General features: G+C 50.9%; 12 protein-coding genes across 12 annotated transcripts; 7 read left to right on the top strand and 5 right to left on the bottom strand.

Moving 5' to 3' along the window:
• Positions 1-6: 6 nt before the first annotated feature.
• Positions 7-586, top strand: BJX67DRAFT_377060 (PPP1R11/YPI1 family protein; the record flags this gene model as incomplete). Its single annotated transcript, XM_071032018.1, has 2 exons — positions 7-217; positions 309-586. The coding sequence occupies 2 exons, from the start codon at positions 7-9 to the stop codon at positions 584-586; spliced, it is 489 nt and encodes a 162-aa protein (XP_070891215.1).
• A 187-nt stretch (positions 587-773) lies between these two features.
• Positions 774-3482, bottom strand: BJX67DRAFT_104233 (shugoshin family protein). Its single transcript, XM_071024229.1, has 4 exons — positions 3192-3482; positions 2674-3133; positions 2095-2618; positions 774-2036 (listed from the first exon to the last, which is right to left on the bottom strand). The coding sequence occupies exons 1-4, from the start codon at positions 3238-3240 to the stop codon at positions 994-996; spliced, it is 2076 nt and encodes a 691-aa protein (XP_070891214.1). The 5' UTR covers positions 3241-3482; the 3' UTR covers positions 774-993.
• Positions 3483-3672: 190 nt separating this feature from the next.
• On the top strand, positions 3673-4239 carry BJX67DRAFT_377058 (DASH complex subunit DAD2; the record flags this gene model as incomplete). Its single annotated transcript, XM_071032017.1, has 3 exons — positions 3673-3907; positions 3981-4040; positions 4100-4239. 3 exons carry the CDS (start codon positions 3673-3675, stop codon positions 4237-4239), a joined length of 435 nt encoding a protein of 144 aa, XP_070891213.1.
• Positions 4240-6948: 2709 nt separating this feature from the next.
• BJX67DRAFT_341880 (uncharacterized protein) lies at positions 6949-8693 on the top strand. The gene has a single exon (XM_071027948.1). It carries the CDS (start codon positions 7684-7686, stop codon positions 8089-8091), a length of 408 nt encoding a protein of 135 aa, XP_070891212.1. The 5' UTR covers positions 6949-7683; the 3' UTR covers positions 8092-8693.
• Positions 8694-8884: 191 nt separating this feature from the next.
• BJX67DRAFT_377057 (cytochrome P450) lies at positions 8885-10647 on the bottom strand (the record flags this gene model as incomplete). The annotated part of the gene is made up of 4 exons (XM_071032016.1): positions 8885-9192; positions 9256-9374; positions 9447-10204; positions 10279-10647. The coding sequence occupies 4 exons, from the start codon at positions 10645-10647 to the stop codon at positions 8885-8887; spliced, it is 1554 nt and encodes a 517-aa protein (XP_070891211.1).
• An 877-nt stretch (positions 10648-11524) lies between these two features.
• On the bottom strand, positions 11525-12324 carry BJX67DRAFT_103870 (uncharacterized protein). The gene has a single exon (XM_071024225.1). It carries the CDS (start codon positions 12037-12039, stop codon positions 11605-11607), a length of 435 nt encoding a protein of 144 aa, XP_070891210.1. The 5' UTR covers positions 12040-12324; the 3' UTR covers positions 11525-11604.
• Positions 12325-12700: 376 nt separating this feature from the next.
• On the top strand, positions 12701-14993 carry BJX67DRAFT_369555 (glycerol-3-phosphate dehydrogenase GUT2; the record flags this gene model as incomplete). Its single annotated transcript, XM_071030776.1, has 4 exons — positions 12701-13140; positions 13220-13479; positions 13531-14859; positions 14926-14993. The coding sequence occupies 4 exons, from the start codon at positions 12701-12703 to the stop codon at positions 14991-14993; spliced, it is 2097 nt and encodes a 698-aa protein (XP_070891209.1).
• Positions 14994-15905: 912 nt separating this feature from the next.
• On the bottom strand, positions 15906-16217 carry BJX67DRAFT_377055 (uncharacterized protein; the record flags this gene model as incomplete). The annotated part of the gene is made up of 1 exon (XM_071032015.1): positions 15906-16217. One exon carries the CDS (start codon positions 16215-16217, stop codon positions 15906-15908), a length of 312 nt encoding a protein of 103 aa, XP_070891208.1.
• A 417-nt stretch (positions 16218-16634) lies between these two features.
• BJX67DRAFT_103976 (uncharacterized protein) lies at positions 16635-17815 on the top strand. The gene is made up of 2 exons (XM_071024226.1): positions 16635-17219; positions 17264-17815. The coding sequence occupies exons 1-2, from the start codon at positions 17052-17054 to the stop codon at positions 17666-17668; spliced, it is 573 nt and encodes a 190-aa protein (XP_070891207.1). The 5' UTR covers positions 16635-17051; the 3' UTR covers positions 17669-17815.
• Positions 17816-18910: 1095 nt separating this feature from the next.
• On the top strand, positions 18911-20781 carry BJX67DRAFT_104062 (putative Golgi matrix protein). The gene is made up of 5 exons (XM_071024228.1): positions 18911-19348; positions 19400-19826; positions 19879-20158; positions 20210-20316; positions 20367-20781. The coding sequence occupies exons 1-5, from the start codon at positions 19172-19174 to the stop codon at positions 20576-20578; spliced, it is 1203 nt and encodes a 400-aa protein (XP_070891206.1). The 5' UTR covers positions 18911-19171; the 3' UTR covers positions 20579-20781.
• A 167-nt stretch (positions 20782-20948) lies between these two features.
• Positions 20949-21797, top strand: BJX67DRAFT_369554 (guanylate kinase; the record flags this gene model as incomplete). The annotated part of the gene is made up of 4 exons (XM_071030775.1): positions 20949-20964; positions 21045-21155; positions 21231-21433; positions 21522-21797. The coding sequence occupies 4 exons, from the start codon at positions 20949-20951 to the stop codon at positions 21795-21797; spliced, it is 606 nt and encodes a 201-aa protein (XP_070891205.1).
• On the bottom strand, positions 21748-23801 carry aspD (septin aspD). Its single transcript, XM_071024224.1, has 6 exons — positions 23439-23801; positions 23260-23388; positions 23125-23206; positions 22932-23069; positions 22651-22864; positions 21748-22603 (listed from the first exon to the last, which is right to left on the bottom strand). The coding sequence occupies exons 1-6, from the start codon at positions 23566-23568 to the stop codon at positions 22265-22267; spliced, it is 1032 nt and encodes a 343-aa protein (XP_070891204.1). The 5' UTR covers positions 23569-23801; the 3' UTR covers positions 21748-22264.
• Positions 23802-23872: the final 71 nt, after the last annotated feature.

The raw sequence follows: 23872 nt of genomic DNA, 5'->3' as shown, positions 1-23872 counted from the left end.
GCAATGATGTCTATCTCTCGGACGTCGACATTCAATCCCCAGGTTTCTTTCGTGAGTCGAGTGGAGGAGGATGCGTCGAATAGCCGAGTAACTGGGACGTTGAGACTCAGAGCTGCGGACGCGCCCTCGGCCGGTCATGAAGCGAGCCAGGCACGGCATATCCGGTGGAGCGAAAACGTGGTTGATAATGAGGGGATGGGCAAGAAGAGCTCAAAAGGTACGAATCCTGGCGGGACTTCCAAGGACACTCCTTCTGACGACAAAAAATCTGACCATTGGGCTTTTTGATAACCCCTCGCGTGTTCTAGTGTGCTGTATTTACCAAAAGGCGAGGCCGGTTGGTGAAAGTAGCTCGGAGTCTGAATCGTCGGAGTCTGACTCGCCTGATTCGGATAGTGACCGCGAGACGAGAAACACAATTGCGAAGAAGAAATGCCAGCACCCTCATAATCACCGTGGAGATGATGCCAAAGACTCACCGAAAAGACGTCGGACTGGTGGCCATAACCACGATAGAATGAAGGGCGTACGGAGAAAGCCCAGCCCGAATGCATATGAGAAGATACCGAAAACTACCAAGGGCTGAGTCTTGACATCAGGCAACCATGGCCGGATGCAGAGATGTGAACGAAGCCGACGAGACAGCCCATCCGCCTATGAGACAAGGCTCTGAACAACTTCGCCGGCTCGAAAGCCCTTGCATGACCAACAAGGAGAGAGCAAAACAAAGTCAGGAGGTACTAGACTCTGAATGTTGACAGGAAACTTTTTGGCTCTTCAGTTTGGCGCCCTGTGACGGTGAGAGTAGAGCGTGATGCAACTGTTCCTGATCCTTCCCATATGTAGAATCCGGCCATCGGGCTCTTCCGTGGGACACGGCCTTGTAACCCCGGATAATTCTAAATCGGATTTAATATAAATACAAAATTATCCGCCAAAACCCTCGTTGGGTATTGGCTCTCCGGCCACAATAGATAATCTATTTAGTACCTGTTATAGCATCATGCTTTTTCGCCGAGCGGCGACCCGCCGCCCCCGCTTCATCTCCCTTGACCCCGTCGACAATGACGAGCCGTTATACTCATGAGAATTCCCGGTCGGATGCTCGCTGTTATTTGTGCCAGGCATAGGGGTCTCATTAGTCACGCTCTGTGCATGGGAAGGGGCTAAATCGTTGTACTCGGCTTCCAAATTCATAGCACTTGTGGAAAACCTTGGGATAGTCCGTCGGCCAGAAGTTCTGCGGTTTGAGGGTTGCAGCCGGGAGTTCCTAGTAGCACTTGGTCCGACTTGGTGCGGGATACCTGACTCGTTGCAGGCGGGTATCTGCGGTTCGTCCTGAGTAGAACCATGCGATTGAGAGGACTGAGTAGTGAGCCAATCGTATGGTTCTCCTTCGCTTCTGTCAGAGCTGTCCTCCAGACCGAGAGACTGGTTAACTGCAGTAAATTCTCTGCCATCGTCGACGGCTTGGCCAGAAGTTTTACGCTTCCACTGGGAAACCATGCTCGGCTGGGGCGTTGGATGGCTCGCAAGGGTATCGGTGTCAGCTAAGTCAGGCTCCCCACCTACAGATTCTGGGTTGAGAGCCACCTTCGTGGGACCGTCTTTAATTCCTTGTTCTCGACTCGAGTCTGCTAACGAGCTGGATTTCCGTGGCTTGTCTCTCCCGACGGCTGGTCCGAGCTCGTTGGTCGATCGTCTCATCTTGTCTCTCAGGTTCGGTTCTGTATAGCTAATAATAGATCTCTGCCGTCTCGAGGGCCGAGAATTAGGCATATCAGCTGTCGCCGGAAGGTTACAATCGAAATCCTGGAGGGGTGCCGTGTGTCTTTTTATCTCGGCATTCATCTGGTTTGCCTCATAAGCCACACCTCTTCCACTGTCGTAGGTCGAGGTGGTAGGCTGCTTCGGAGTCATATATTTGCCCTGTTTTGAAAGAGGGCACTCCCGGGGCGTTACAGAGATTTGCGGCTGGTCGTAGCCCTTCGCGATAACCGGTTTTGCGGGGGAACGTAGGCTGACATTCGTACTCTCTGGTTTTATTCGTCCAGTCAGTTTCTGAATTCTGTAAATGAGCAAAATGCTACATACTTGCTTCCAGCACTTTTCGTGTGGGTTGCCCAATGCCTACGCGTCCCATCCGAGATTGGGACCGTTGTCTAACTGGAGAGTGGTCACTCTGTGAAGGTAGCTTAGTTGGCGAGCGAATCGGCCTGCTGAATTCGAAATCGTCATACTCAGCCGGAGCTGATTCAAAAATGCTTTCTTCATCTTCGGCAAAAAACTTGCGTTTTGCTCCACATTTTCGCATGAATTTAGAGTCAAGGAATGATATCGTGTCGGGATCGGGCCTTTCTTCATTCACTACAGCCGGGGTTGCTCTCTTTTTTCTCCTCGTTTCAAGATTAGGGGGCAGGGAGTGCTCCTCCTGCACGTGTTCATCGAGTGGCTTCGCATCGGCGACGTCTTCTAAGGCCACTGTTGGTGGCTCGTCACATTCGGTACTGTGTCTCGGGGTTGTGGTACTGTTTCTCGGGGTTGTGGTACTATCTTTCAACTCTGCAGCGCTTTCGGCTTCTGCGGCACCGTTCGAAAGTTGCTGTAGTTCGTGGGCTCTGATTTTCCTCAGTTCAGTAATTTTCGGTCAAGCCTTGGGAAGTCTATGCATACTCTAGTGTGCGTCTTGGATAATATTTGTCTTCCAATATGACCGGAAGCCTCCCGTCTGCCTCGAAATCTGAATTTGGTTCGGGATCTGTACATCCAATGGCTTGGTTGGCAGAGCTTGATCGTCTCAACCGTTCCTCAAAAGCCGGCTCAGGCTTGGACTCGGCCATTGCGCGAGCTGCCCTGGAGTATTGGCGCGGTAGGCTCCCAAGTTCGGTTACCAGACTGCTCAACTCCACCATTTTGCTATCCAATTTTGCTTGAAGCTTATAAACGCCATCGTGAAGCGCTTTAGCTGCCTCAAGCCGCTCTAATTCTTGCGTTACCGTTATGATCTGCTCTCTCAAAGACACATTTTCAGAGAGAAGGTGGGAGACTTCAGACTCGAGGCTGCGAATCCGGAGCGACTGTATGGAGTTCACTCGGGCGATTTCACGGTTTTGTCGCACGAATCGTCTTTTTACTGCAGGAGATAATTTATTAGCACAATGTGGCAGCCTAATGGGGTATTCAAGACGGACAGATCTCGATGGACTCAGCCGAAGTTGATGATTCGTTCAAGCGAGCCATCCTCGTGTAGGCTGTGAGGGGAGGTAGCTCTCGCTCACTGCTGGGGGACGATTATCGAATCCGCGTAAATCATGAATTCAAGCCAAATAAACCGGTCGGAGGCGCGTTGGTCGTGAGGGAGGCACGTGAGCCTTGTGCTGTTGAGAGCCTCAAGGCACTCACTGTTCAGCGTCAACAAAGCTCAGGTCGAGGCGCCCAAGCCTGTGCGTTGTTGATAAATGCCCTGATTAGGACTAGTGCCCCGCTCGCGATGTTTTTGGGAAGTGCGGCCAGTCGTCCACCGGTTGCTGTCGATCGGCTCAGTTGCCGGGCAAGAATTGGAGAAACCCCCCAAATCCAAGCCTGCACCACTCTCTTCGACTCTTCAAATCTTCGTTCTCGAACGTCTTGATCAAATCCTGACCTCTTCCCCAACCCTAAATCTGCCTCGATATGTCATATACATCCCGCACTACCTCGATGCTACCCCCAGGATCATCGGCTGCGTCACTTCGGCAGCCAAGCACAGTCATAACACAACAACAGTCGACGGCCCTAGCAGCCCGCATTGCGTCAAAGAAGTCTGAATTAGACAATCTACTTCAGCTTCGCGACATGAGCAAGGCTCTCGCAACGCAGATGGAGGCTCTTCAAGCCAAGCTTGAAACACTTAAAGATGGTACAGAATGTTAGTAACCTGCCACCTCAGGGCTGGCCGTCATCTTGTCCTATTTGAACTAAGATTATACTCTCGCGTTTAGCTGTAGCGTGCGTACTTGCTAACTGGGACAATGTTCTTCGAGCAATCACGATGGCTTCAAGTACGTTTCTGTTTCCCTGCCCAAATTGGACCTACCAGCTAACCCAATGCCTGCTCTAGCCAAGTTGACGAACATCGAAGGTGTGGCAGAGGGGGAGATGGGTCCTGAAGTTAAAGGCGGAAGATCTTTTGATCCTCCACTCCCAGCAACTTTGGTTCGCATACCTACAATTCAACAAGACAAAGTCGCCGAGCGATGAACCTCACATGTCTCCTGCGACCCTATCGAGCGCTCCTACTGGCGAGCACTGCCGCCATGGTCGAGAGAAGCTGGCTGTTGAATGCTGCTCGTCTATTCTCACACAGTGGGGGCTCCCAACTATGTCGATAGAGCCTTGTATCTTGCGTCCTCAAAATACACCCCATCCAGTCTTCAAGCGGTCGTCGTTCGGGCGGAATTTCGTTACGGAATAACTGAAGCATCAAACTGAAAGCTGTCCCTGCAGCAATTCAGCCCGGCGAGAGAGGACTAGTTCATGGGAACGTCCAAACTCAGCGGAAACTGAAGTTTTGAACCGTGTGAGCTTAGATTTTTGATGCGCAATCGATTCTGGAAGATGCGTCCTCGTGATATCTCGCAACGCAGTTGTTGCCAAATCCGCATCGTGGCACATTCAGAACTGGGGAAACGACTGTGGATAGAATGGTTCTCTCAAAAGAGTTTCGGATGAGCAGGTACTAATGTGTATTTATCATGAGGGTATCTTGGTCGCTCCAGACCTCATTCCTGGACGCGACGATTGACGACTCCCAGAAGAGATAGTTCATTGGTCTCCAGATGATCGTTGCAAAGCGTCCCAAGCACGGGTATAGAATTAATTAGCCCATATATCTTGGTCGTGTAAACATGTAAGGCATGCGTCCAGTACCACAGGCAGTACAACATTTCATACCCTCTCGCTTTACGGGTGCAGGGTACGGTAGCTGGAGGCGTGGGCCGAGTATTTTTTTTTCCATTCTGTAGCTTCGAGTCGATTCAGTTTTTCAGGCACAAAGAATCTCAATATTTGTGAGAAGCTCAAGTACCAAAGACTTTCACCTGAGCTTATTGACCAGCATGCCAGCCCCGAACAGTCCTTATGGCTCGGATACCTTTCAGAACTCTCCGCAGACCCTGGTCAATTCTTGCAGCTATGGGGAGCTCAACTGCGCTTGGAGCTTGGATTTGTCACGAAGCCGATGGTTTCAGAATTCCCAGATTATAACGACCTCGGCAGATTGGATGAGATTACAATGTTACCGTCAGAAGCCATGATCTTGCGGAGCCCTCACGTCTCATCATGATGTCTTGCCTAAATGGTCAGCAGCCTGTTGAGGGTTCTGGAGAGCATCTTCCGATGATGGAGGACGTTCAAGAAAGAGGAACACTCTGGAACTTGTAGCTAAGGCTTTTGAGTATCTGCGTTGTATCTCCTGCAATTGACAATCACAAGAACATGATAAGCCATTATTGGGTTTGGGGTGCTGGTGGAAGTCGAACTACATTGCTTCTGCATCTTCACAGCTATCAGCTCGTTCAAGCAACATGTCCTGGACGGCCTTCCCACGCTTTGCAGTTTACGAAGGACAAGAGACGATTGGAAATTCAAAAGCAGATTTCTTCGTCTTTTTTTTTTTTTTGGCTTCCGATTTTCTCCCATTCTTTTCATTTTCCCTCGTCACCACCTTTGCCTCCTTTTGCGGACTCCCCCCCTTTTCATTTCTTCGGCCAAGCGCCGGAACCACGACAATAATCTTCCTCTGAGCGTTTCCCCACAATTTAACGTGGTCAGGTCGATTTTGCAGCCCTGGCTGATTTGGCAAAAGATTGGTATTTCTCTGATAAGAAGCCTCAGACAGTTCTTCCAGGCATTCCGCTGTACAGCTGTTATCACTGGCCTTCGCCTTCCACATTCAATGCGAGGCCCACAACTCCACTTCTCCCCACGATTCAAATTAGTGCGGCCATTGTTTTGATCGAGATTGCCTGGCACCTGGGCCACGGAGTCATGCTGGGCATGTGACGGGCATGGTTGTCTGAATGTGTGGCCTTGCCATCGTTTCAAGGATTGTCACCGCCAGCATGTTCTGTTCTCCGGGATATTCTTGTCTTGCACTATTTATTTGTCCTCATGCGACAAGATAACAAATCGAATGTCCCCCCCAGAAATGAACTTGAACCTGAAAGGGATGGATGAGTGTCACCTCGTCAGTGGACCAGCGCCAGAGAGTGTCTCAGGCCGTTTTGGGTTAAGGGCCCGCTGAGTGCAAATCATCCGTCCGCTCAGCCCCGCAATCCAATTGGAGTCGAGCTCGGTGGTTGGCGGATGGGGCGGACTGAGGCAATAAAATCTCGAGAATCGAGAGAAGAATTCTGCAGGTGGCAGGAGGTCTGTGCAGTGCAGCAGACAGAGTTGGCTGGCATGGCCTCCATGGGCTCCAATCCAAGCGGGTGACCTGGGCAGAGAGGGTTGGAAAACCCCCAAAGCGCCCCAGGAAACGGAGCGTGTTCCAGAGATGGATGAAAAAAAGACAAGGAAAATCCCCCTTCCCTTGCTCCAGCCTGTGTCGAGAAAATTTCTCAATTCACCACTCCCAGGCTCCTCCAGCTGGGGTCATTTGCCAACCTTCAAGGTTCTTTCAAACTTTGCAGTTACCTTGGGAGAAGGACATGACCATCAGGGCCAAGGGGTCCGGTGGGCTGTGAGTGGTCAGTGGCTTTCTGTTCCACCAAATTAGGTGCAGGAAGAAGTTTGAAAATGCGAGACTCAGCCGAATTCGCTCGTACGCTAGTCCAACAACAGCTTAGTTAAAGGTCCACTCCTGGGCAACCCCTCTCGCTTTCTCCACCCCAACAGTCAGATCGCGTCAGAGTGTGTGGTTCTTGACGCAACAGCAGGCGCCAAAAAATGATCCCAGGCCATTCCACCCTTCAAGACAGCAGTTCCGTCCTCAGGCAATGATGCTCGCTGAGAAACATGACAAGGACAAGAACTGACTAAATTTGTTGTAGCTTAGTACAAGTGGCTCTGCATGATGCATTTGGACGAATCAGTCTCCACTTCCATCCCCATCACGCTGCTGTCCCATTCCCCTTCTCAGCTTGCCCCAAAGTCGAAAATCTCTCTCCATATGATCATCGCCTGCCCGCCCTCTGCTCCCTCATTTCCTGTGCCTGAATCTTGAACCTCTTTTTTTTTCCCGCTTGCTCATCTCTCAAGCTCTCTCTTTTCCTCTGTTCCGGCTCTTGAAGACCGGCAATTTCCTTTCGGGCTGGTTTTCACCTCCAGAGCCTGGGGAGGATGAGTTTAGATTTGCTGGCTATGAGGTGACTGCAGCGCCTGAATTCATCATCCTGTCAACCTCATCTTCCATTTTTCCCTTCATTATTGTGCAATATTCTTCCACTCTCCTCGCTGATAACGTCTTTGTCTGCTCTTCGTTACAAATTCCAATCTTCATCCGTCTTATCCGCAGGCACTTCGTTCAGATTTCGGCATTTGTACGGAAATCGATCTATACTTCGGCTTTGCACTCCAACAACCTTTTCTCTTCGGCCCACTCCTCAGCAGACCCTCCATATTTTTCTTCCGCTCCTTGTATTCTGCATCCCCAGAAATTCCGTCATTGACAACATCCGGATACTATCGCTTCTGGCTCTGTAAATGGCTACCGAATGGTCCCTTGACTTCTGCCTGGTCTGTGACCGACAGACACTTGGGGCGCCCTACTGCTCCCAAACCTGCCGGCTTGCGGAGCTCGACGCTTCACACGAGACAACCTTGTCTTACACACAAGAATCGCGAGCATCCCTCAAGAACATTTCCAGTTCCGTAGGGCGTGGTCCAGCACCCAATCCACATTCTAGCACAACTGGAACATCGTCCTGGAATTCTTATCGGCCTCACTATCAAAGGACATTGTCACCGTCGTCTTCTCACACCTCGTTGTCTTCGCTCCGAAGCAGCTCGTCGCAAGCATCTCCGATATCATCGCAGTTCCAGACCGAGCTACGTGATTATGCGAGCTGCTTTGACCATGTTCGTGACCTGAAAAGACGCTTGACCTCATGATAATCCTTCCAACCCCTCGGAGACGAAGGTTAAGCATGACCGACGATTCTTATTGCCGAGCAAATCTATCTCAGCTGCTCTACACCGTTTAGCTCTCCTCCCATTCTCGTCCCCAGGCAACTGAATGGTATTCTAAATTTCGAACCGCGATATACCCCATGGTCATTCCAAAATCATTCCTTCGTCTTGAATCGAACCATGCAAGCCGCGCACCACAGCCAAGACCTACTCGAACCGATTTGACGATCTTACGCTAGAACGATGAACTACGAAGAAACAAGAAGAAAACAGATATAAACCCCCCCCCGGGCGAAAGTTATGGAAGACTGGCGAAGGGACTGAATGCATTTCTGGCGACATCTAAACTTGCATATATTTCAATGGATCACTCTGATTTTCACCCCCCATCTATACCATCTGTTGGTGGACCTTTTATTTGAACCCGAATTGCTTTTATGCTTGGAATGGGCGGTGTTTTAGGGCTTTCGTTTGGGAATCTGCTACGCAATGTAGAATAACACAGCACACCTATCACAGACCGCGATTTACGATTAGCCTGGCAGCATATTTGAAATAATTTGCTAACTTCAATGATACTAAGATTCCAGTTGTTCCCTGTTCCTGGCCAGTTCCGTGCATGAAAGTGGGCAAAGTAGTACATGATGATCCCAACGAACAATGTTGGTTTCAGATTCGCTTAAAATGATAATATAGTTCCGCCTCCTGCACACGTCAAGGGACACATCTCGCATCAGAAGAGGGCATCGAACAACCCGACTCGCCTACCAGCCGCTCAACCTAGAGCATTGACAAGCACGCTCTCATTCTTCGGAACGAACTTGACTTTGTACTTCTTTGGAATCGCTACTAGACTTGTCGGGTCTGAGTTCCCCTTCACAGGATGCCACTCCACCTTCTCGGCCGTCGGCTCGATGCGGAAGCTGTTGAGGGTGCGAATGAAAACGAGGTACAGCTCACGATTGGCGAGGAGCGAGCCAGCGCACATGCGGTAGCCCATGCCGTACGTGAACATTGGTGCGTCGGGCTGCTCGAACCAACGTTCCGGCCGGAATTCTTCAGGGTCGGACCAGACTTCGGGGTCTAAGAAAAAAAAAATCAGTTGAGTCTTGGTCTAGATGAGCAAAAGGACGGGAATGGGAGTACCCATGTTACAGGCCCAAGAGTTGAGAAAAAAGACGGTTCCCTTGGGAATCACCTTGCCGTTGTAGGTAACATCTCTGATGGATGTGCGCGGGAGTGCTAAGCGAAGCACCGTATAGTATCTGAAAGACGTAAGTTAGTCGAGACAGCTTATTCGGCTCCAGGAGCGATGGTTAGATAGTGGGGGTAATTACCTTAGACATTCTCTCACGAGGGCAACAATATAGGGGCATTTTTGGTCGTCAGCAGCGTCACAAAGCGGCTGTTCCTCGCTGTACATTTCCAGGATAGCCTTCGCAGCCTTGTCCTGAATGTCAGGGCGCTGCGCAAGAAGCCCGATACTCCAAGCAACAAGGGTGGTAGCCGTGTCGAGCCCCCCAGACAACATGGTCAAACTGATCGAGGTGAGCTCCTCAGGGCTGAGCTTGGCTTCTTTGTCAAGAATGACGTTTGCCTGGATGCAAGGCTTGTGGATTCCCTTTTTCATTCGATCATCAAGATCACGGTTAAGCGAGCCAAGGTATCTGTCGCGTCGATTTCTCATCTTCTTCGCCTTCTGGGAACTGGCGTTGAACGGGTTCAGACGCAGAAGAGGGATATAATCCTGCAGATTACCTGTGGTACTTCTAAACTTGCTGATTTCCTCTTCGACTTCAGTGATCTCATCGAACAACTCCTCTTCTTGAGAGGCCACACGCACTCCCCAGTTCAGGGTTAGGGCAAGACTCAGGCTCAGACGTTGGATCATCGCCATAGGGTCTACTGGTGTCTTTCCACCGTTTCCATATTTATAGAGCTCCGCCACGAAAGCTTTAGATTCGATGTCCAGATGGGACACATATGAATCAACTGAAGGTCGGTTGAGTGCCGACGCTGCACCCTTTCTTCGCCTCTTTAGCGACTCGCTGTATGGTGAGGTGCCAATCGTAGTACCAGCTGTGTTCGAAACGATCTAAATTGCGCCGTGGACGGGTCGATGAGTCAGGGACTGGATGACAAACACGAGCAGGGAGCTCCTGGACTCACTTTATGGAAGGTATAAAACTCTGGCCTGGAGCTTAGGGCTTGCGCATTATGCCCAAAGAGAACCTTTGCGGCTGCGGCGGAGTTCACCACCAAGACAGGAATATTCCCTAGCTGGATCTGGTAGACTGGTCCATACGTCTTTGACCAAATACGATACTGCTCAGCAGCATTTTTCCGAATTTGTGCGAGGTTACCGATCAGAGGCAGCCCACGGGGGCCCTTGAAACCGGGGATACGGACTGAAGCCCGGATAAACTCGTTGAGGATGATATAGATGGCTGAGAGGGCAAAAGCGGCTACCGTGACTGATTGTAGAGGATGCTCGATAGTTCTGGGGCAGATAAAGGACAAGGCCTCCGCGATCGCCATTTTGTGCAAGTACCCTTGGTATCTGCGACTCCTTGGTATGACTGTTTCCCGCGCTTGTCACACCTCAGAGAAGAGACACGGTTCTCTGAGGATCATATTAATAGAGGGCGATCATGTCAACACACACGCAAGGCGTCTTCGCGGGGCCTTCGCTCAGAAGGAACTTTTCCGTCCCATAGGGCAAGATGGGCATCTCTCACGAGCGCTGAGTCCTACCCCACATCCACCCATGATCCGCGAAGACCGAGACCTGGGGTAAATCAAGGAAATCTTGAAAGGACGCGATTCATGATTCGTCACGGCGGCGAGGGCAGCCGAGGGATTCCGCACCCGGAACGATTCCGCCCAGCCCCAAATCTCTCCCAAGAAGGCGAGTCTTACAGTTAACCCGCAGGTGGCGCTGAGAGCCAGAATTTTCAGGCACAATTCAAAGTCGGGTCCTGGCCTAAATAACCTTGGAAATCCTGCAACGTTCTTGAACGATACGCTCAGCTCGTGATGTGGCCGGCATGGCCGGTATCTGAGGATCCGAAGACAACTCGAAATGGATGCGCGGATGTGGTTGAAAGCAAAAGTCTAGCGATTGATACTTGAAGCCCAAGTCACGCCGCAATCGAAAGGGAATATTTCATGACTCGTGTCCCGGGTCAACTAATGCTCGCGGGGCGAGCGGATTCAACAGCACTTTGGCAAAGAATGGAAAGTATTTTGGTGGGGGAAAACTAGACGGGACGATGACGCTGACGAAGCTCTCTTGTCTTGATGATAGCGGGCGCTTGGCCCTGCGCCGAATTGTGGTACTCACCTCACGGTATGACTTGTGAAGTTCTACCTCAATCTCAATACCTAATAACAGGAATTTTGAAGCTATCCAGACCACGAGTTAGTTGGTATTAATAATTTTATGTTATTTTGAAGTCACCAACCTTCCAGTTATTAGTAGTAATATAATTACATTCATACACAAAAGTTCCGAGCGTGGCCAAATCTTTTGGTGCAAACCTCCGTATCCATCACGGCAACCGTCCAGCTGGAAGGGGTGTCAGATAACATCATCGCCATAGTGGGTGGGTCGGATCCCAAGAATAATTCAGGTGCGTCTGCAGGGTTTGAAGGATCGTCTGCGAGCACCGGTCGTGACAATAATGACAAGAGCTTCCAACAAGAGTCTCGACCAACTAGGGCGGGGGATGCCCTCTCGATACACCTGCCTTTTCGAACAGATGATCGGGAGGATTGAACGGACTGGTCATCCCGTGACCGACACTGGGGCTGTTCTGCTCTCAAGATGTTCCTGAATTTTGGAGCCAGAAATCTTTTGCGTGTCACATGGAGGTCAATGGAGGTCGGGGCACGTTGGGCCGATCCAGCGTTGTGTCGCTGCTCATCCATGCCCGGGCTTGCCGAGCAGACAATTGGTGGGAGAATCTGGATTTTCGCCGCGAGTCCGTCATCGACCCACTGGGTTTTCTGCTCCAATAGCTGGAAATGCCAGAACTTGGCAATCTGTAGGGGTCAACTGGACACCAGTGAACATGGAGCATTGTTCGGGGAAACGTCATGACGCATTTTAAGAGAATGGAAGGTTACCCGGTCTTTCGCCATGACAGCTCGCCCCGATCTCTTTTTCATTTGGCTGCTTCTTTTATGCCCTTGTTCGTCCCTCACAGGGTCTGGCTCTTTTCCTTCTCATTGTTCTATCCCCCTTCTCCTCTTCGCCCCCTTCCGCATTGCGGTTCGGTATCGGAAGCGAATATCTTCGACCTTGCCGGGTATGACCATCGCGTCTCGTCGTTTCTTATCGATTGCGCGTCTTTTCGTCGTTCCTTCATTGAGACGAGGATTCTGACTGCTTCAATCCAGATATCTTGAGTCGTATACCAGGCCTCTGCTCGGATTGGACACACTCAAGCGCCCGAAAGGGAAGTACGGCTCTTGCATTTTTAGCGGTTGCGCAGCCCCCCCACCCTCGGCGACAGTACGTCAGCTCCGGCCCGTGTAAATACGACTAATTAGGAGCCACCTCCGAGTCGGCGCTTTTCTCAACACAATAATGGCCGCTCGTAATTCTCGCAGACTTCTGCGACCGTTCCTCTACACTTCCGCCGCAGTTACCGTGGGTGCTGGCGTTCTCTACATCTCTTACCGTCCCCGCAATATCCCTGGCCTTGAAGCGCCTGCTGTCCCACCACCGGGCTACCACGAAGGCAAGCTTGTGCCTCCAAGCTTCCCTAAAATCAAGTCGCGCTTGGAACAGATCCAAGACCTTAAGCACAGCTCCTCTGGCGACGAATCGAACGTATATGACCTTCTCGTGATTGGTGGTGGTGCCACGGGCTCAGGGATCGCACTCGATGCAGCGACGCGAGGCCTGAAAGTAGCCGTGGTGGAGAGGGATGATTTCAGCGCTGGAACTAGTAGCAAGAGTACCAAACTCGTCCATGGTGGTGTACGTTATCTGGAAAAGGCTGTTTGGGAGTTGGATTACAACCAGTCAGTCTACCATCCCCCCTGAAGCGCCATGCACAAGCTATGCTGTTGCTGAAGCTGACCCTGTCAATTTTGCCATCAGGTATGCTCTGGTCAAGGAGGCCCTGAGAGAACGCAAGTACTTTCTGAACACCGCTCCTCATCTCTCTAGTTGGCTCCCGATTATGGTGCCGGTACAGAAGTGGTGGCAGGTACCATACTTCTGGGCCGGTACGAAATGTTACGACTGGTTAGCCGGGTCCGAAGGAATTGAGAGCTCTTATTTTTTACCGAAGAGCAAGGCCATTGAAGCATTTCCCATGCTTAGGAAAGACAATCTTCTTGGCGCCATGGTTTACTACGGTATGCGTTTCCCGGGACCTGGAAATCGAGAAACCTAGGCTAATTCTGTAGATGGTGCTCACAATGACTCCCGAATGAATGTGTCGCTCGCAATGACAGCTGCGCTATATGGTAGCACTGTTGTGAACCACATGGAGGTTACAGGTCTCTCAAAGGATACCTCTGGAAGGCTGAACGGTGCGCGGCTTAAAGATTGCATTCCTGGAAAGGATGGCATAGAAGCAGAAGAATTTACTGTCAGGGCAAAGGGTATCATCAACGCAACCGGCCCCTTCACTGATTCGATCCGGAAGATGGATGAGCCTGGCGTAAAGGAGATCGTTGCCCCTAGCTCTGGTGTTCACGTCATCTTACCAGGTTACTACAGCCCTTCAAACATGGGTCTCATCGACCCATCAACGTCTGACGGCCGTGTTATTTTCTTCCTTCCCTGGCAGGGGAACACGATAGCTGGTACCACAGATGCGCCTACAGTCATCACGCCGCAACCACAGCCCTCTGAGAAGGACATCAACTGGATTTTGTCAGAGATAAGACGCTATCTAGCCCCGGATATCAACGTCGATCGATCTGATGTCCTTGCAGCCTGGGCGGGTATCAGGCCTCTGGTGCGCGATCCCAAGGTGAAGAGCTCAGAAGCCCTGGTTCGCAACCATCTCATCTCCGTATCTTCCTCTGGCCTGTTGACTTGTGCCGGAGGGAAGTGGACCACTTACCGTCAGATGGCCGAAGAGGCTGTTGACGAGGCTATTAAGGAGTTTGGACTCAAACCCTCTGAGATGCACAACGTTCCGGATATTAGCGGTGTAGGAGGACGCGGCCTCGTCGCCGATAATGCCACGCTTGATGGAACTTGTCAGACTCACCAGGTGCGCCTTATTGGAGCTCATGGCTGGTCCAAGACATTGTTCATCAACCTCATCCAGCACTACGGCCTTGAGACTGAGGTGGCTAGGCATCTGACCACGGCGTACGGAGATCGCGCCTGGCAGGTCGCAGCATTGTCTGCTCCCACAAATACCCGCTTCCCTGTCCGTGGTAAACGCATATCAGCGCTCTACCCTTTCGTTGACGGTGAGATCCGATTCGCCGTCCGCCATGAATACGCCCAGACCGCTGTTGATGTCATTGCACGGAGAACCCGTCTAGCATTCCTCAACGCCCAAGCTGCCCTCGAAGCTCTTCCAACAGTGATCGATCTGATGGCCGAGGAACTGAAGTGGGACAGAAAAAGGAAAGAGCTCGAGTGGAGGGAGAGTGTGCAATACCTTTCGTCAATGGGCCTTGCCCCGAGTCTCCTCAACGTGACTAGAGACGATGTGGAGGGCGGTAGGGTCACAGAATTGCTCGCCAGCGAGCGAGGAGCTTTCACGAGAGCTGGTGAGTACGTACCGAATTGGACGCTGGGACCGGACTTACCAGTAATTGCTAATCAGCCCACCACAGAGCCCCCAGCCGATGTGATCTCCCCTCATAACCCTGTCATGGCTAGCGAAGGCCTCGCGACTAAATAGATATAAATGACATCTAAAACATGTTGGTATAGACCATAGAAATTGTGACTTCCCCCAAATGCTCCTATAAATTATGCCTAGTTTGGAAGCAGAGAGATCCAGCTCAACGTATTTGGGGAACGTATCTCAGGAAGCAAGAGAGCGGCCAATTCGATGACGTCGCAGCGGCATTTAGTGCTCTGGTATCAAGCGACCCAAGTGCCGGCTACCAGATACGACTAGCTTACGAGCACCAGGAAATCATAGTAGGGTGCCGCACCGCCGGAAGCAACAGTAGTTCGCATCTTCCAGCTTGTATCGAGACCCGTCGAAGGTATGTATTCTCAAGCCTTTGTGAAGGTGTATGCAATCATAATCTCCCTCTAGAACACCTGAAAACAGAAAAAGATGACACTACTAAGACAAATGATACGAAGGAGAACAGGCTGCGTAACAACAAAATAACCTTAGCTCCCAGAAAGACATGCAGATCAGCAACTGACGAGGGTGATGAGTATTAGATAACAGTGGCGAAGCAACTTTTTCAGAAGAGACCGAAATGGGAAGAAACGATATAGTTACCCAACTCCACCATTATTAAGCTCCGCTCCTTGCTCCCAGATATGACGCCCGAAGAAAACTGCCGGCTTTGAACGATAGCATTATTCCCTAAAGAGTGGCAGGCCACTAATCGGAGACTACCAGAGTCTGTCCGATAACGGTGATAAATAGCACACTTCCTTCGTCTACTCTTTTATCTTCTTAGATATGAGCGACGCTGGTAATGATTTCGGCGTCCCAATTAGCTGGCGCACAGAAGCAATTATTTAGAGTAGGGGGGCGAGCTGATACCCGCACAAGACGAGATGAAAAAGCCGGAGGTAAGCATGCACTGTTGGATGGTTGATGATGGTGGATGCATGCAGGTCGTGGTTACGACTTGCCCGCTTTGGAATTCGAGGGACCCTCTGAATGGTTGTCCCAGAAGCGGGCTACCACTTTCCGGACGATTTCTTTATTTTTCGCAGTCTTTTCATAGTGCTGGCGGTAATAGTTGAAGAGAGCAAATTCATGCCGGCTCAGTAGGCAGTCCGGATTCCCTTCGATCCTGCGCCATAAGTCGTCGCGGGCTGTTACGAGGATTTGTCCATCCCGACCTTCAAGAGCGGCTTTGTCGCCATTCCGGGCAGCGTTCAGCGCCCTCATGTAAACGGGTTCGTCGTCGGATGACGTCGGGTTAGCCATCTAAGCTCGAATATAGTAGTTTTGCAATAATTGAATGGTACTGCGGTTGCTCGAAAGCTCGCTGGATTTAAAAGAATGATAAGATGAAACACAGGGTTTCTGAAACTTAAATCAAGGACTCGAGTGAGGAAGAGAAGAAAAAGGGAAGAAGAAGAGTAATCGATGAGAAATCCTGGTGGACATGGTTCTTTGCAGGCCCCGGACCTTGCCAAATTAATGCACTCGAGGTGGAGCAGGGGTGGTGTGGGCAAAAGGTCGTGGATCGAGTCCTTTCGTTACAGGAACACAGCGGGAGTGAGAGAGAAGATCACAGCAGTTCAGCTCGGATCCAGGAAGCTTTTTGAAATTTTTTTTTTCCCTGCTGCTCCCTCCTTCGAGATAGGTCCACATGATTAGTGGTTGCTCAATCATGCAAAATGCAGGTGGTGCTGCCACACGAGAGGAGTGAAGGACGAACAGAAAACATCCTTGGATCCATTGTCTGAGAAAAAATGGAGAACCTTCGGGAAATAACAGGAGGCACCGTTCTGTTCCTTCCTCCAGAACTCGAGCCTCTGTGAATGGCCATGTGGCAGGTGGGGTTGCGTACGGGCTCACCCGCCGGCGCAGCGCCTCGGAAGGTCCTTAAAAGGGTCGAGTATCCTCTTTGGCGTAACGGTTTGGAAGTTGTTTTGGGGAAACCTCAGGGTCAAACGGACCGTTTGAGGGAGGGCAAGGGTTGGTTGCATTCGGATCTGGCAGCCTTGGTTGAAACTGGGAAATGTCGCGAGCCGCTCCAGGACGGGCTGGTTGTCTCGTGATGATGAGATCAGGGGATGGTGATCATTGTCGCCCATGCGCAGACAAGCAGGAAGGTTTTACGGCATACCTAGTGGTGCAGCACTAATGCTTGACTCTGTCGGCGTCTTGGACAGGTCGCTTTTTCCTCGCAGGGCGAGTGCTGCCAAAGGAATCCAAAATCCAAAGGATCAGGAGTCAGGAGTCGCTTTGACTTTTGAGAAAGTATAAACGAGCCCAGACAAAGTTTCTTCTGCTCACAGTTGCAGAGTGGACGACGCGGACAAACTCCATTCTTTGCTCTCCGTCAAACAGGCAGGGCGTCTCGTTACCAAACCAATCAAGGGCCCAAGTCGAGAGTCAGGGGCGCTGGGGAGCTTTTCCGTTCCCAAAAGAAAAGGGAAAACGCCATCAGGCAAAATGACTCGCATCTTCCAAGGAGCTTTTTAGCCTATCATGTGCCTATCCGGCCCTGTCTTGAGCTGGAAAATACTCCATTGGCTGAGCAAGGTGTGGTGTGTCAATCAATCCATCCTCTCACCGATTTCTGCGAAAGAAGTCGGCGTGCATCAAGCCCAGTGTGGTCCCGGCCGGCGAGTGAAAGAACTGAGATGGAGGATCTCGGTACTTGGGTTTTCCGTTCGTACTTTGTGCCAGCCGAAGTACAGCCTTGACGATATCCGAGGCACTCACGTTTGCCCACAAGGACCACCAAGCTCTACGCTTGTTGTCTTCCTCCCTTCCAGTCACTTTCCCTTGACTTGTAGTTCTGCTCACTTTTCAAGAATCTCGCACAATCGTTATTGAAGGTAGATAAGAACCGTACTTGCACGGATCCGATAACACCAGCTCGTTCTCTCGTCCATTTCCATGAGGAACATACTCCAACGAAGGATGTGCGCGGAGGCCGGGGCCTCGGCAATGATTCATCAGCCCATGCAGCCTGCTCGGGGAAGGATGATGTAGCATGCTTGTGCAATCGGCATCCGCAAGGATCCTCTTATTGTCAAGTCTGGGTACCCGACAGCCTTGGAAGCCGGGGACGGATTTTTCAATCGGCATCTGCGCCTGTGTTTGGGCGAATTGCGCCACGCTGTTTCGACACCGTTGCGCTCGATACCGGCCGATTCAAGGCTGCTGCTGCTCGAAAGGATCAGAAAGGAAAAGCCCTGCGCAAATATGACACGGATCCTCGGTTCCGGACGAGTCATGTTTATCCTGTGGTGGTGGAAGAAATGGTACTTCTCTCGACATTTTTGTCTTCGGTCCAAAGACGTGAGTGCGGGCATGGAACTTGGCTGTCTGAATACATTACTTGAGGACCATTTGTGATTGCGAGCCAAGTGAAGCTGTATAGACTTCATGGAATGGAGGTTAGGCGAGAGGAACTATCTCGGGGATCTAAGCTTATTTCAACTTTCCGATAGCGATTATTCTTTTTAAATCAATCTTTCTGCACCTCTTGCTTTCTCTCTGCCGACACAACAGGTTTCAAGGGAAACATTCCTTGGTGGCTATGGAATAATTCGTTGGTTAACTCCAGGCACAAAAGGTACAGTCAGCAGGAGCTCTGCCCAGGTGAGCGACGGAAGCTTCCGTAACCGCGCTAGTGTGATGTTGACAGCTATGGTCGCCAGCCTGTTGCTCCGAGAAAGAGCATTATTCCTCGCCAAATAAAAGACTCCCTTGACTGCGGCGAAATCTTAGAAAATGCCCGAAGGTACGTCACAAGTATAGAATTATCCGGTTTTCGAAATCTTTTTGCCCCAGCAGTTAATATCCCGTTCCTCTGACGTTCCCTGTCCAGGAGGAAAATCCAAGAACAAGAAGAAGAGCAAGGGGCAGGCCAAACCCCACGCCGCGGATGGGAATAACTCAAAGGAGGATATAAACAATTCGGTGGAGCCAAATGTAAATATGACGCTGAGCTCACTTACTCCCTGTTCAATGCTAAACCTTGGCAATAGGACGCACAGGCAGACACGACCCAAGACCACAACCCCGAAGAAACCGAGAATGGCGGAGATTCGGACACCGGCTCCAACGCTGGCGGATACGTCGACGATGATAGCAATGGACCTAGGGCTAACTCACCTATCCTGGAAGCACTCCGATCCAAAGACCGCTTTGATGCCCTCGTGCGGGACCGAGATTCGCTACGCGCCGAAGTGACCAACATGCGGAAATCCCTTGAAGAGATCCAAGCGAAACATCGTACGGATATGGAGGCTCTCCAAAGCAAATTGGAAGACGCAGAGAATAAGAAGGAACACGCAGAATCCCAATACCGCGGGTTACTTGAACGTGTGAATACTATAAAATCGCAACTTGGCGAACGCCTGAAGGAAGATGCCGTACGCACGATGCACCCTAATTCTCTCCGTGGCTGTGCTAACTGCTTGTAGGAAGAGATTGCCCAAGCGAAGTCAAGGATCGAAGAACTTGAGGAGCAGAATTCAAGCATGAAAGATGAGTACGAATCCAAAATATTGGAGGTCTCGGAGGAAAACCAGCAGATGCTGAAAGAGCTCGCTGAATTACGAGAACGAACAAGCCTGTCTCAGCAAAACTGGATAAGGGAGAAAGATGAGCTTTTGGAGCAGGAGTCGTATCTCCAGTCAGAATTCGAACAAGCAAAAGAAGCTATGCATAATTGGGAAGTACTCGCCATGGAGGAGCGGTCCATTAGGGAGAGTCTTGGAGAAAAGGTAATAGACCTAGAGGAGCAATTGGCGGGAATAAAAGATTCGTTTGAGAAGGCCTGTTTAGAACGCGACTCTCAATCGGCGACGGTGGACGGGTTGCAACGAGCCCTGCAAGAAATCCAAACTGGTGAGATTCTTGTCCATAGGATGCAGCGGCGTGGATTGCTAACTTGGTGTAGCGCGTAAACAGGAGCTTCGTGACCTAGTAGAAAGCTCTGACGCCCAGATCGAGAAACTGAAGCAGGCCCTCAATGATGCGAAAACGAAGGCTTCTGAGGCCGAAAACTCGTTACAGGATGTCCAGAATGAGCTGGAGAGAGTTCGTCCGTTTGAGAAAGAGGCTCGGGAGAAGAACCTTTTAATCGGCAAGCTTAGGCATGAAGCTGTTACGTTAAATGATCACTTGACCAAGGCGCTGAGATTCCTCAAGAAGGGGAGGCCGGAAGATAATGTTGATAGGTGAGTGTCGCCCGTCCAAGTACGCCAACTTGGCTCATGGTATAAACTTAGACATATCGTCACGAATCACTTACTCCACTTCCTTGCACTCGATCGGTCAGACCCGAAGAAGTTCCAGATTTTACAGCTTATCGCGGCGCTTTTGGGCTGGTCAGATGGTACGCTAAATATAATTCTCAGGATTTGGATGGAGACTAACACCCTCTAGAACAACGTGAGCAGGCTGGTCTCGCTCGCCCCGGGGCGTCGGGGGCCTCTAGTAGGCTTCGGATTCCCGGTTCGCCTGTGTATCGTACACCTAGTACGCCGACCCTAGCGACTGAGTTCATGGACAACGGTGCAGCGAGCAAAGAGTCATTGGCAGAACTCTGGTCTAACTTCCTGGACCAGGAGTCACAGGCCTCCCACGAAAATAGCTAATTGAGGAAGCGAACCCGACTATATATACCAAATCACACCCATGACTCCTTGCTCTCATCGACTGTGGAGCATGCCATACCAGCTGCAACTCGCCCTTACCACCAGTTTCACGACTAGCAAGACATCGATCATCTTGTCCTCTTTGTATTTACTTCGGAGAAAATAGTTTTCGCTTCGCCTCGAAGCTCACCGCCTTCATTCAGGACCCAGGAAAACAAAAGGATCCAACTCGTAGTTTCGTAGGATGACATCGAAACCCCCCACGCGAGATAGGGATTGATTGGTACATGCATATATTTTCGAGATCCCGTGGCACATTCTCGCTATCGCGTGGGCTTCCGGCACTTCTATCCTGTTTTCAGTATCTACCATGGCGGCCAGCGCAGGTACGGAACGGCCCCAACCCCCGCTACTTTCCACTCCTCTCCTTGCGGCAGCTATAATAACGATGATTTCGCATCTACAGCACAGAGGTTCCGTCCAGTGGTGGTGTCCGGCCCCTCTGGAACTGGGAAATCTACACTTCTCAAGAGGCTCTTCGACGAATTCCCGAACACCTTCGGCTTCTCCGTTTCTCGTCGGCGACCCCTTCCCTTTCTCGTCAACGGCAGGATGGAGTGTATCTAACGCGGCCTCCTATTTTCAAATTTAGACACAACAAGATCCCCCCGACCTGGCGAGCAGCACGGCCGCGAGTACTATTTCACAACGAAGGAAGATTTCCTCAAGCTAGTCAGCGAAAACGGCTTCATTGAACACGCCCAATTCGGCGGCAATTTCTATGGAACAAGTGTGGCCGCTGTGAAGGAAATTGCGGCGAAGGAGAGGATCTGTATCCTCGATATCGAGATGGAGGTTTGTACCTCGCCCCGCTGACGGGGCAGTGGCTCTTCAGGGCTGTGCCGGATCCAGATACTGATGAATTCGGGTGGTGTCTCTATAGGGAGTTAAACAAGTGAAGAAGACCGATCTCAACGCGCGATTCCTGTTCCTGGCGCCGCCGTCACTCGAAGAGCTCGAGAGAAGATTGAGGGGTCGTGGGACTGAGACAGAAGAGAGCTTACAGAAAAGGTTGACCCAGGCGAGGAACGAGCTCGCATATTCGACGCAACCCGGCGCTCACGATAAGATTGTTGTTAATGACAACTTGGAGACGGCGTATAAGGACTTGAGAGATTATATCGTTGATGGTGGGAAGTTTGGATTGGAGCAGTCATGATATCATTCTCCTAGAAAGCGGATTTAAATGAGCGGCGCGTTCTTAAAGCGGACCTCTGCGTCTAGTAGGGCGCGTTGAAGAGTATATTTGAAGATATATTTCCCTTGGACCTGAGAATTACGGAATTAAGTACATGAATCGACGATATCGCCGCTAGCGCTCTCATGCTAGTTCTCTTTTCGGGGTGCGAAAAAGCAATCCTAGGAAATCGAGGTAAGCCCAGTCATTCTCCCAAATATAGGAGAGGATAACAATAACAGTACGAAAAAGCCTAAAGTTAAAAAGGGATATCGGTAAGAGCTTGCTGGTAAGGAAGCGGATGGATGATATGGGTTTCGGCGGTGAAGAATGAAAATAGCAGATACTTGAGAGGGCTGTCTTCGGGGCCATTCGCTTGTCGAGAGTAACTGGAACTATAATACTGCCCCTCGATAATAACGATTTTGTTCCTCATAGACCATATCCACCTAGTAGCCATTCATTGTCGCCCGCTGAGAGTTACGGCTCAATTCCCTGTCAGCAGAGGGGCTAATCGGTCGGCTACCGCTGCTGTGGCCACCGGCGGCGCTGCTCTCCTTCAATGCCAGAAGCTGCTTGGCGCGGAACGTCTCGTAGTGAATCTGGCTTGTCGTTTCGATGAGGTCCTGAAGGTGGGTACGGGTGAGGAAATTCCGGAGTGAAACGAATTCGCAGTGACTCTCATCCTCTACGTTGATGACACCCCAGCGATTCTGGCGTCCGCGAACAGGCTGGCCATTCACAACGATGGTCCTCTCACTTCCAACAACTGCGAAGGGAATGATATCCTGACCAATTATCAGATATGTTTGTCTGAGATCCCGAGAATCCGTACCTTGATGCGGGCATTTACAGCACGCTCCTCGTCATCGAGTTCGTCGTTATCGTAAGGGTACATCTTCAGGTTGTGAAAGGCAAACTCCTCCTTGATTCGTTCCTTGAACGCTTGGCGCTCTTCGAGGGTAAGCGAATCTGCCTTCGCGATCACAGGTACGACATTGACGACGTCGGACAGCTTCTTCAGAACAACGATATCGATGGGTTTCAGACTGGTCAGACAAGCAATCAGTCTCACATTTAATCCGATGGCAGGTTGGCTGGGTGTTTGGGACTCACGCATGACCGGATGGCTGAATGAAGAAAAGACAGCAGTGGATGCGGGTATCTTGGATGTAACGGTCACGCTGGGCAGTGAGTTCTTTTCGCAGGTATGCAGAATGCTGGTCCTTGATGTATTTGACGATGGGGTCCCAACTGACGAGGTATTAGCTCAGTCATGGTGGGAGCACAAAGAGTTTTCAGCCCATACCATCTGTCATTGTTGACCTGGTCACCATAGCCGGGAGTGTCAACGATGTTCAGCCTGAGGCGGACGCCATTTTCCTCGATGACTATTCGGTCGTTAGATATCCGAGTCGGCGAAGGTACGAGGGTTTGCACCTACTATGGGAAACGGTCTGGATTTCTGTGGTCGAGCGAACGGGCTCATTGGGAGTCAGACGGCCCTTGGAATCAATTAGGTGCGAGGCAAAGATGGTGTTAATCAAGGTAGATTTTCCGAGACCAGTCTGGCCTGTTTGTCCGTTTAGCATCAAGCACCCCCAGGGAGATCACTTAACTTACCGACACACATAACGTTGAACTGGAAGCCACGCTTCAGCAGCTTACGTTCGATCTGGGAAGTGATGCTATCGAAACCGACATGGCTTCGGGGGAAGACCGTGGATGACGGAGGAGAGCTTGCGGTCGCCATGGTGGTGCAAGGGGTAATTGGGGGCAGAAGATCTCGAGCGAATTGGGTAGTCAATAGGAAGGGGTTCGATGGAAAAGAAGAGAAACGAAGGTGCGAGGATGCAGCTCGGAAGGAGAACCTATTCTTCGGCGAAGATCAGGTTCTTTGCCCCAGGAATCAAGCCAGTCTGGTATCGATTGGAAGGGAGAGAGCAGCTGTGATAGACCCCTTTAATTGTTTGTCGCGACTCAGGGGTGCTCTAATCCCGGTTAGGCTTAGCGTTTCCCAAGATCCAAACCCAGCAAACTGATGGTCGTCGGGAAAA

Source organism: Aspergillus lucknowensis (genome assembly GCF_044049455.1).
Source record: "Aspergillus lucknowensis strain CBS 449.75 chromosome Unknown BJX67scaffold_2, whole genome shotgun sequence".
NCBI classification, from domain to species: Eukaryota; Fungi; Ascomycota; class Eurotiomycetes; order Eurotiales; family Aspergillaceae; genus Aspergillus; species Aspergillus lucknowensis.
The sequence above is the reverse complement of the archived record's forward strand: the minus strand, read 5'-3'. Positions and strand labels throughout refer to the sequence as shown.